Genomic DNA, 12,417 nt, shown 5'->3' with positions numbered 1-12,417 from the left:
GGTACACTTCGATAAATAACTTGTCATTTGAATTCATTGAGAATTGAATTTATAGCAGTACGATATAATCTATTCTAAGCATGTGAATCTGTGAAAGATCCAATGCTGGAGAAGGGAGTCGTTTTTTACCTGTAACTCCATTTCTCCAGCATTGGTATCTTTCATGGATTCACATGCGCCTGCCGGCCTCCCCTGAATGCAAACTTTATATGCCCCTACTACTTTGGGGGTTAAAATCTAAAGGGAGCCGCGGGGGCGGGGCTATTTATACCCTACGTCCTATTGGGTCATGCGTAAGCGGCCCAAAACGACATAGATAGGACACAGAAGTGATGACATTTTTCCTATGGAAAACATCTTAATAAATATACCGAGGGTTCCCAGCCTGATGACGGGGAATATTCTAAGCATGTGAATCCATGAAAGATACCAACGCTGGAGAAATGGAGGTACAGGTAAGAAACTACTCCCATACCAATGCTGGAGAACAGAAGTTACAGGTAAGTAACTTGTTCTCTGGTTGACAATATCTTAACTGCTTATGTACCCATGGTAACAATTGTTGATGCTGCACAGATTAGTATGTATTTGCTTTGGACCCCAAAGTGTGTAGACCTATTGAGAAAGGAGAGGATTTTACTTATGCTGGGGTTCTGACCAGTCACTCACTAAATATCTTTTATCATTTCTTTCCAGGAATGTATCTGTCTATCTGCACCTATGAATCCTCTCTGGACTTCTATTCGATGGACATTTGGAATATTATTTGAAAAGCGAATTTTCAATTGTCCAATAGGATCACCATGTCCTTTAGTTTAGTGACATTTTGACATTCCAGATATATTTTAATAATATACTGATTTGGTTGTCTGGTTAATTTTGTGAATGGTTTCATTATTCTTGACAAGGTGGTCAATGAGCACTGTACATTTGTCAACTTTATTCAAGTGAACTGTCGGTGATATCTTTTCTAGAATAACAATGTGCCCGAAATAGACCTATTTTTTATCTAATGTGATGACAATACCTAAATGTATTGTATACCAGGGTAATCAACAAAGAGTTTTGTTCAAATCAGCATTTTAGAAAACTGTGAAAGTGATTTATAGGAAAACTGAGAAAAGAATGTGACTCGCTGCCTTTTTTCCTTTCTTTAGCATGGAGAACCTCAGTAAATACACTATGCACTTCAGCTCATGTCCATATCTTTATGAAGTCAAATCCTTTTTTTGGTACAGAATTATGACATTAAACACGTTTTTCAAGTGATTTCAAGAAGTATATTGTATATCAATCTAAATGATATATGCAATATTTCACAATATTTATATATTATATGTGCATCTGTACAAATACTCTTATGTATGTTTTTGGTTTGTAAAATTAAACTAATTTGAATGTCTACTTTAAAAATATCTAAAGATGTTATATTTAACAGAGATCTTGCAGAAACATGGCAGTTGATTTAAATTGCAAACTATTCTCATCAGAATAGGTTCATTCCTCATTTGAGCTCAAAATAGAGTAGCATGGTGATTCTGTAGGCATTATGCATAATAGAAGATTATGGAACATCAAATGTAATCAAGTTTAGTTGTAAAAACACTAATGATTCATTAAATAAATCCAAGAATGTAAATGGTGTGCAATAGAGCTTGTGATTGTTTTCACTGTAGGTTCATTGCCTAATAAAAATATTTCAGTACATTTAAATTAGGTTGTACGTCTTGCTTCACAAACCAGTAAGTGGATACCATTTTTTGAGAGAGTAAAAGTTAGTCCTATACCCATCCTTCCTTGTCACTTCCTGCAGTGGAGGTTTATGCATAGAAACACCCCATCTCTTCACACCCTAGCATCAGAGCGCTATCGTTGATTGTAAGCATCAAAGCTGGTTATTGAAATGTTGTACAAGCTACAGCAATATTAGAAATTAAGATTTTTTTGCTGATAGACCACATATCTCCTTCCACCTCCTGACGTTTTGTAACATTGCATCATTGTTCGGGAAGCCCCCACGTTGGTTGCAAATCAGCCCTGCAACAGATTTTAGGATGTTTAGAGGGACCTTGATGTCAATTAATTGAACCATGATGCATAAAACGACACTTGTACCATTTCATCTAAGTTCTGCCCCCTTTCTTCCATTATACTCTGACATAAAGGTTCTTGCCTGGAGAAGAGGAACTACTATATGCAGCACAGAAGATTGTAGTTTCACTCTGAGCAGTATGTATGTAGAAGTGGCTGTCCTCCATGTTCGCTTGTAATGCAGAGCAAAGATACAACTGGACGCTGCAGAACTGTGCTCTCTTTTACATGTTTATTTTGAGCACAAGTGTGTTTGTGTTTTTTTTTAACACCTTTTCATTTGGAACCCGCCCTGCTGCATTTCTGTTTTAGTATGCCTGAGTGAGTAGTGTGGCATTTAGAACCTGCTCTGAATTCATGCTGTTTGAACATTTAAGGGAATAAAGTTGCATAGTCTATATGGTCTACATGCAACACTGCTCACTCCGACATGCTGAAACAGCACTACTGCACATTAGGTCCTTAAACATAAAGGTTGCCTCTAATGAAGGGTTGATGGGGAACATTTTGTAGACCCATCCTGTAAAAAATACATAGATTTGGGGAAAGAATAGTAAGTTCTGAAGTCTCTGGCTTCAATTCTGGTCTGAAATGTACATGTGTGCCTTTAAAGTGGTAAAAGGAAACTATAGTGTGCAGTTTGATGTGAAAGTATGAACTTATTTTAAATTGAATCCTCTACTGTCTGCACACTAACAGCATGTAAATTGAGTCCTTGTTGAGGCAGGATGGCTGAGGAGCCTTGTCTCGTTTGATTATTTCGTCGTCCTCTGCTGTGAGCAGCTATAACAGAACCAGGTATCAGCAATAATGCAAAGACAGAGCATAGTTTTTAAGGCCAGGTCAGAGCGATCTGTAGCTCTCTCAAAGAATTAAAAGTGAGTTGCTCTGTGGTGCAGAAACTACTCCCGATTTGTCCCTTGCAACTGTCCCCTTCCATGCATGACTTTATGTGGCACAAATGCATATTGTGAGTAGATCTACTTAAGTGTTCATACCGGATCCGGTGGGACGGATCGGCTGTTATCGGCAGGAGGCCCGAGTTAAAGGCCCAATCATAGCAAGGGCATTTAGCGAGGGTCCCCGGGCCAATAACACTCGATTCAGCGCTCCGGAGACGGAATGAACGCTACTAGCACCCTGAGGAGCCAATCGAGTAAGGTGGCATTGTATTTCGATTGAATGAACGGGCTGCCTCGCTGTGACCCGTTTATTCAAACTAAATACTTAAGCAAGATGGCCACCAATGAGCTGGAAGACGGCGCTCCATACGGAGCCCCTCTTCCATTTCCATGGCGGCTAGCACGAACAATGAGGAAGCAGCGGAAAAAATCTGGTACGCAGAGGTGGGGGATTAAAAGGAAGGGAGGGTGGAGGGAAATGGCGGGCGGGGAAAGCAGCTAGCAGTTTGCTCGAAACACAGTCTTAGATCAGTAGATTCAGCCAGCGTTCCGAGCAACCTGATTGGCTGCTCACCCTGCCCCGGGTTGCTAATGAAAATATATTGAACACTGAGGAATACACACTGTGGAGGTTCTGATCACCAGGGCATCCTTGGAGACGGGGTTCTCATAACCTTGGTCAATCGCATTGTAAGTGAATTTAATCCGGCACTTCACCTAAGTCAACGCCTAGGGTGTAATGCACAACTGAAATCCTTATTTATTTACTTGTGTCTAAAAGTTATTTTATTCTGAACGATGTACCACTTATATCAAGCCCCTCTCTTTGAAGCCGCCCCTCCCCCCGGCCACACTGAACCAGGGATCAGGCTGGTTTGCAAAGTTAAAATATTTATTTATATATTCACAATATAATCACACTATTTTTAATGTGGATACAATAATCACCAATGGGGTGATGGCACACTAAGCAATCTCTTTAATCACAAGGAGTAATAATGAGCAAAAACAATGCAGCACAGCAATAATACATGTGTGGGTTTGTTCAAATCAACTAGCAATGTGGTTACTCTTTCCCCCTGCACACCCCTGAACCCCCCCAATATTCAATGTAGAGAGATGGGAGGAGAGAGAACAGGTTTCAGGAATGCAAAATTCAAGCAAATGTCAATCCCAATTCCCCCCCCCAGCAAACTTAAGAGAGAAACAGAATTGATTGGCAAACTGTCAAATGGTTTTAAAGTTGTCTCAGAATGGAATGGGTAAAACACTAAATATGGCTTAGATCACTGAAATTGTTTAAATTCTAATGGGAGCCGCTTTATCTGGTTGCAGACAAACACTAGCAATGATTTGACACTAATAAGTAATGTGCAAACTGAAATTTGAGGTCGGGTGCAATGAAAAGCTGTTTTACACGTTTAAGATTTTGCCAAAATGAAAATTTACAGAAAACTTTTCCATGCGCGGTAGTCGCGATCGTGGGAGAACTATAAGGATTTGAGATGCGGTTTTTGGTTCTATGGAAAGCTTAGGATGTTAGCTGCAAGCAGACACTTACATGAAATTTGAAGAAGTTCTGGACGTTTCCGTGGAGGTCGTTTTTTCTGAGATAGAGGCAAAATTGAAAAACAGGGATGCGCTTTCAAAAGACAAACATGGTTTCTTTACACTAAGGTATGACTCTGAAGAAGCAAATACCACACAGCCACTTGACCAGGATGCCTCTGGATCATGTTTTTGCCTACCAAGGAGCTTGCCTTCTTCAGATGAAATATATCAGCGCAAAGATATTTAACAATACTAGTACCAAAAGAAGATAGTCGGCATAAGATAAAGAGCTCAGGCAATTCAAAATATTTCTAACAATGCAGTTCTGAAAACAAGATAGGATGGATTTGGATAGGGATTGCTGTGGACAGTACAGAGGCTAGTGACAGTCCTATACTATGGATACTCACTATATAGGTTTGAACAGAACCGTCAGGAATTCTGGTCTGTCAAGATCAGGGATTCTGGTCAGAAATTCTGCTGGGCACACCGGACTGGACTGGGTCGGCAATGGCTCTGGTTCACAGCTATCTGGTCACAGCGCGGCACTACTGGAGTCGGTCTTTGGATTCTGGTAATAATTCTCTTGCAGGAAAGCAGTTACAGCACAGCCCGGCTGTTCTTTCGTTCCCCTTAGATGTCTGGGGTAAATTCTGGTTTCTGGAATTTTAATGCCAAGCTGAGAATGGTTCAGCTTTAGAAATGGGCCTTTCTGCTTGCCAATTTTCTGGAGTCTGGAGCAAGGAAGATGTCTGGTCCTCTCGCAGGGCGCTCCGCCAGCAATCGGTTAGTAGGTGAATCTGTGTCATTCTAAGTCCTCAGCTGTCTCTTTTTATGCATTTGGTAAAGGGGTGTGTATGCTGGATTATCCTCAGCGCGCCCCCTTGGTTGGCTATAGGTTAGCATCTCCCCTCTCCCTTGATTGGAGGAGGAAACAGGGCATCACCATGATGATGTGGCTTTATGAGTCAGAGAATTACTCCCCTTGCCTTTTGAACATGAAATCTACTTTTAGTATAATACATATTTACAATTTTGCAAACTTTATAACAATAACATATCTAGATCACATATTTTGTGGAGCAAATGCTCTTCCAAGCCCAGTCATTGTAGGATCTTGTGGCTGCTTTTGATAGAATTCGGCCCTTTTGGGCCAGAACACAATATCTAATTTCTCCAAAAATGTGTACAACTGTGCGCATTGTATCTGGGCATAAGCGTGTGAAGTTTCATGCTTTTGACATAATTACATTTGGTATAAAACCACAATTTCTACAGTTACTTCCCAGAACATAGCACAGAGTTCTGGCTCCTCTTAAAATATGCAGCCAAAAATTAGGTTCAGAAGTCCGGGGTTTACATATTTTTTACAATTGTACACAGTAAATTATCAGTCTTTTTAGAAATATGCTTTTTGTCCATTGTGAATCAACAAAAGTTTCTGTCCCGCCTCCTTCTCCTTCTTGCAGCTCAGGAGCAATCTCTGCCCCCTTCCTTCTGGCAGAGGCCATTTACGATCCTTCCTGATTAGCATCTCCTTGCCTTGGAGGAAGTCCATTGTGCTCTTCCCAGAGCAGCCCAAGTGTTCCTCCCCTCTTAATCATCGCATGAATGTGAGTTCCTGGTTTAGAGAGCAGAAGGGAGGTGCTTGGCCCTGTGGGGGTTTGGCTGGGAGTCAGGCTTAATTTAAATGTCATTTTGTTACAAATGTTTCTTCATTTAAATACATTTGTAATTTTAAAACAAACATCTAGAACACTGATTCTAGACTCTAAACCATGAAGTTTAAATAGTTACAACCTAGGTTACTCTTGATAACAGGTTACTTAGATTTCAAACATTAGATCTTAATGGTACAAGTTTGCAGTTTTAATGCAGGCTTTTGAAACAGTCATTCAGGCGGCTGAGGATACTGCGCCCAGATTTTGACAGATCCAACAGGCAGGCACTCTGGCTGTGGATGTTTTTATGACAAATTCAGCATTTTCAGGATACTGCAATTTCACAATGTACACCCAGCAAGAATATTGGATGTTTGTGGGTGTTTTGGACCGGCATTCTGCAGTTTCAGCAACCAAGAAAAAGGATTTAAATGCAAGATTATGGATTCCTTTCAGTAAAGCACTGCTTTTCATGCAGGCTCCATTTCTACTGGTTGCGCAGCCTAATGACATGTTTCAGGAGTGAGGTCTCCGTTCCACCACTGACAACATGCATGGTAGATTTGGCAGCCATCTTTTTGTGCTTTGTAGAGCACAATTTCATAGGTTTTGGCGCGCATAGGGAGTTTGCGGCCATTTTGATGATTCTGGTACCACCAGGACACAGTGCCGCAGGGCAGAGCATAAGTGGGTTAATACATCCCACAGCATCTTAAAAGATAAAATCCAGGTCATAAGTCATTTGCGCCCGCACATTTAAAAAAAAAATTATATTGATTGCACATGCATGATTTTTGAAATGTATATAAGCAACTTCCTTATTGCTCCCATGGACTCTGTTAGCTTAAAGCAAGGTGTAGTTTCAAGGGTTGTTAGACGAAGGTGGGGTGGCCATTGTTCGCTTGATAGCCACCATCTTAAAATATCAGATGTTTTATTAGTCTTCAACCTGCTATAAACAAATAAGGCATCTGCTGCAAGCAAAACAAGGGTCTCTTTAAACATCTGACATTTTCAAAACCTTTGACGGTCACAACATTCCATTGGCCACATCTGTGAAAACCCTTGGAATATATTTGGACTCCTCATTAAATGTCTCGCCAGGTCAACCACATCACCTACACATCAGGCTACACTACCAAACTCATCACTACCAGCAAACCCTTCCTCACTTTAAAGAACCAGCTAGAAGTAGCACGCGCCTTCATCTGCTCAAATCTAGACTGTGTAAAGGCTCACTCCCCGATTTACCAATGCAGAATTATAAAATGTAACACACCCCAGTGAGGAATGAGACTAGGAGAACAGGTTGCAAGATTTAGTATGTTTATATAAAGTTGGCATCCAGAGAACTCTGCTGCCTCGAGAGCGCTCTGGCAAACACAGTTACAAAGATTTATAAAGTAAAACAGCATCATAAATGACGCAGCTAATTTAGGGTATTACAACAGTGCAGGATTGGCTGGAGGGTGAAGGCACATATGTTGTTGTAGGCGCTGCTTCTTCTGGATAGGTTGCCCAAATGGCGGGAGGGTGAGCGTCATGAGGTCCAGCTGCCTGTGTCCGGGAGGGGTGAGGGTTAGGTCACGGTGAGATAGAGTTGAAACTAACTAAGCTGGCATGAGAAACTACCATTAGACATATGAAAGTGAGAGGCCCCAAGCCCTGCTGGCAAATCACCGAACAAAGTCAATACAGGTGCATCCCAGGAGGGAATAAGACCAAGTGAGAGTGCGATTAAAGGCTTTTGTCTAAAGTTAGGGCAAACAAAATCTACTCTGCTCACGCCAAGAGCGCTCTGCAGAAAACATGTTACAAATTACTTTTATACAGCTTTATCGTCATTGAACAAGGAGAAGGCCTAAGGGGCACAGAGTCAATCGGGATTGGAGGCTAAGAGTAGGCACCTATGGGTGCTATATGGTCGTTGATGGCTGATTGGTCCATGGGCACGTGACGAGATGATGTGGTACACAGGGTCAAACGTTCAGCTGGGCTCATCGGTCCGGCATCCGTTGTTGACTCTTTTACATCCTATCTTGGCAACATTTGCCCTTGTGGCCACATATTCTCATCCATTCATGCTTTGACCTGTTCGTCCGGCAGCAAGGTCGGTATCTTGCACGTGTGAAAACAAGGCTGTAAAGTGAGCTTACTCGTTACTGAACAGAGTTATATGTCCCTATCAGAGGTATCACTCTCTTGTTTAAACATCTTCGAATGCTGGGTCAGGTGTGGGGTTTATGGGGTCAAGGTATGGTCGGGGGTGTTCATTCGATATTGACAAGGGGAATTTTGGAGTATATGGCTGTGGTGACTGGGTTACAAAAGATACATTTCATTCTAAACATGCACTTTCTTGGAGGGGGCTTCAGAGACTGAATGTCTAGACAACATAACTCTTTGCTGATGCCAGGGTGATCAGAGATGAGCTGAGGCCCCCCTTACAATTTAGTCCCATATTACATAATGGCTGGAAGCCTTTCTAATTACATGTAACATATTACCTCTTAGCATGCGGCTAGCTGGTTTACATTTGAGTCAAATAGGCTTGAAACATACTTTTATCTCTATGCAACTGGGCCATGTTATAGGCGCACACAGAGTGTGAGAGAGAGAGAGACTGCCAACGAATAAACACATAGTATTGACAGCCAAGGGCGACTAACTTCTATATTGTACTTTTCTGACATTATACGTGTAATTACATTCAGTGTTGTCAAACGTGAGGTAGCATTGTGTGAGCATGCACAGATCTATGGTCCATTACCCATTGTAATATTACCGTTAGCAGTGTAAACATTTCAGCATTATGAGTCGACATATATTCTGCTTTCGATATAGCAGGTTAGCATAGGAACTTCCAGTTACAGACGTATATGTATTTACATTGCTTACTCCTAAGCCTTCTTAGGTTATCAGCAGGTTTATATAATTTCACACAAGATGAGAAGGCATGTTTGCTTTTCTACAAGTCAAAAGGAAGATAGATTCACTAGTTTAAGGGTCCCCTTGATTGTTGACTTTGCTCTAGGGTGCAGAGGGATTATGTTTCTATGGCCAGGGTCTGCGGGGTGCGGGGCAGGTTTTACAGAGACAGATAACCTTTGCTCTGGCCCTCATTCTGGGCTGCATCTGAATCAATGAAGGGAGTCGGACGGCAAGTGATAGTGTGGATTTTGGTGCATTTGCTACCAGCCTTCTCATGGGAACCAAGTAGTTATGTGGACGACAGAGGGGAGGAGGTGGGGGGAGAGTTGTGCTTGATGTACGCTCTTGGCGGGGACAGCTGCAGGTTGGAGTGAAACTCTAATAGCCTTTTGCTATTTGAAAATGGAGTCTGCGAGTTACAAAATGGAGTCTCTCGTACCCCTGGTTTGGCCATACAAGGGTGTGCACAGGGGTATTGCTTCACCCAGGGATATTCTTGTGCGAAAGGGGTCATGGTTCTCGGAGGTGTTCCCGCATGAGTGCCCCAGGGCCGGGGCCCTGGACCTGAAGCAGCCATGGCTGGGCCCACTCGGGAAGCATCGGAATAAGGGGGCAGGTGGGTCTTAAGTGTCCCCTCCTTCCACTCATATATAATAAACAACAATCATTAGTATATCTTTGAATAAATCTTGAAAACATATAAATTGCATACATGTGATTACAGCATCTTTCATTGGGACTTTTATGGGGTACAGAGCTTAGAGGGCTTGTCCTCTGTGATAACCAGGGCGACTGGGTGGTTCTTAGCACATCAAGGCAAGTGGGGAGTGTAATGACATGTTAGTTTTAGGGCACAATATACTGTGACAGAGGTCTAGGTTTATTGTGGGCACCCTGGGGTGGGCTGCACAGCAGGGTCACACTTCTGGTACATCAAGAGAATACCTTAGGAGGGCACAGGGTTACATTGGCAGTCATTTTCCAACAGCGGGGGTAAGAGGGCAGGAGCAGATTTTGTGGAGATGGATGAACTACAAGGCATGGTTCAAGCTGGTTCACACACAGGGCAGTGATCACAGAGGAAGGGTGATATGATACATTCTATTATTTGTTTCAATTATCCCCGCCACATCTGTGAGAAAGGGATTTGTGAGGCTTTCAGACAGTGGAGAGAAAGGTGGGGGCCATGAGCACGCTGTGCGCGGCGCTGCAGAGGAGAGAGAAGCCTTTTCATATTATCGAAGCGAGGCCTAGTCCAAAGATGGAGTCGAGGGCCCACAAAATGGAAGCCAAGTGTATCCTGCAATAGCCCCACTTATGCTAATGCTAGCATACGGGCAATGGAGGCGTCCCTCGCTAATGCATGAGCAAATGGGTTATTTCGTGCTGAATGTGTGAGGGGGCCCCAAACGACCCATCACTCCCACACATTCCCCCCTTTCGTTACATCTAAAGTAACAAACTAATCCTTATTACTATTTTCATTCCGATAATACTCTGCTTCCTGCACTGCCTCATCCCATGCGGGAGTCCCCCTTTATTGGCATCCAGGCCGTGCAAACACTTTGTAAACTTTGGCCTCTCCTGGCGTATCCATCAGGTGTACAGGTCCTGTATATTCCCCCATCCAGGTCTACCCACACCTCCCCGTCCATTGTAATTCATGTGGCTCTTTAATGGTGGTGTGGTATAAGTTATCCACCCTGTCCCCACGCTGATGATATACGGCTGTCAGGCGATACTTAGGGGGGTTTGACTGCCCTGTTTGTATTTGAGCATCTTTCACATTTTCTACCGTTGTGGATATGCCCATTGTTACCATCATCATTGCAGAACTAGGCATTGATTTCGCACAACATCTAATGCCCATCTGACACACACAGAAAAACGATGACTGGGCCAAAAATGTTCATCATCACACTGAACCAGGAGGGTATCCAATTAAAAATGTCATTGAACCAGTTGCTTGGCTCTATTCCTCCTTCCTTCTGTAATCTTTCCCCCAAAGTATGCACCGCTGAGATGACGTGTGAAAGGGTCCCATTGTCCGCATCTTCAGAAGGTACGAATGTACAGCAGGCACTCCCAATTTTTCGGCAAACATCGCCGTCCGTTGCTGTGAGAAGGTCTAGGACGTACAGGTTCTGCATCGTTGTTAAGCGCTAGGCGCGACGTTCCACTTTTATCACGTTGAACCCTTCTTCAGTGTCGTTGGCCAGTTGGATCAGCTCCCAGTGCACGATCTGCAGCCATTTGACGTTTGTTCACACTTGAAGTCCTGGCACCAGGAGGGAGGCAAAAACTGTTTCAGCAGAGTTGAAGAGCTTGTATTTATCTGGAATCTCAGCCAGGAGGTCTGATGACTTGCTGGAGATATAGTTGGATGACCATTGTTTGCGGGACACCCTGTCTTGTAGTTCGTTTTCAGACACAATGTCATATGTGGAAGGCTCTGTTGTTGCTGGCTGGGGTGCTGCCGATATGTTGGCTGAAATTTTCCCCCCTTGGTTATGGCTTTCTGGAATCCCCATTAGTGCCGAATGCAGTGTGGCCAGGGCACAGGTACCCCTCCACGATGGTGGGAGATGCAGGTATGCTTGCTTGCCACATACCCAATACATGTCCATGAGTGCTGCTGTACCCTTTTGTATATTTGGAATGATGATCGTATTGTTGCTTTGTCTGTTAGAGCCCATCTGTACCTTCCCTACACATGGAAACAAAGTTCATGTACAATTTCTTTCTGTGTTTTAATGGGCTTCTCGAGAGCTGTAACCCACGTGAGTTTCACAATGTGCTTTGACCAGACCGGGATGCAGGTCTCTTTGACCCACTGAAAGTTCTCTTCCGTTAGGCCTCGCAATTCCTCAGGTTTGCACGTGATAGTCTCGTCATGCCACTTGTTTTCTGCGAACTGTGTACCTCGGATAACAAAAAAGGGTTCTTTGATGCAAATCACTCCTTGTGCTTTACTTGTGCAGGTTTTTTCGTTCTGCAGAATTTCTATTGTAACTGTGTGTGCTTGGAAGGTGCTTCGAATCCTACACAATACTAGATGAACTAAACATTGGGCATCCGAGGTATAAGAATTTTGGGTGTGCCAGAGGCATGAAGGATAAGAGAGCAAACGTAACAGCTCTCGTTCGTTGCTTGTTTGGCGGTGGCGCTCATGTCTGAGTACCATTTGTTTGATTGGTCGAGTTATGATATGATATTTTATTTCTATCGCGCTCGTACACAAGTGTTTCAGAGCGCGACAAAGCAAGGGAGGGGAAACAGGG

At 43.1% G+C, this 12,417-nt stretch overlaps 1 protein-coding gene across 2 annotated transcripts in view; it reads left to right on the top strand.

Moving 5' to 3' along the window:
• Nucleotides 1-1,713, top strand: part of TDRD15 (tudor domain containing 15) — a 492,834-nt gene extending 491,121 nt beyond the window's left edge. For both annotated transcript variants that reach the window (XM_069605882.1, XM_069605883.1), the window contains one exon: nt 697-1,713. In XM_069605882.1, the coding sequence (XP_069461983.1) occupies nt 697-698 (2 nt within the window). In that variant the 3' untranslated portion in view covers nt 699-1,713. The remainder of the gene's footprint in view (nt 1-696) is intronic.
• Nucleotides 1,714-12,417: the final 10,704 nt, after the last annotated feature.

This window comes from Ambystoma mexicanum, chromosome 4p (genome assembly GCF_040938575.1).
Source record: "Ambystoma mexicanum isolate Mex_15411 chromosome 4p, UKY_AmexF1_1, whole genome shotgun sequence".
In the NCBI taxonomy this organism is placed as follows: domain Eukaryota; kingdom Metazoa; phylum Chordata; class Amphibia; order Caudata; family Ambystomatidae; genus Ambystoma; species Ambystoma mexicanum.
Note: the sequence above shows the minus strand (reverse complement) of the source record. Positions and strands in the feature narration are given on the sequence as shown.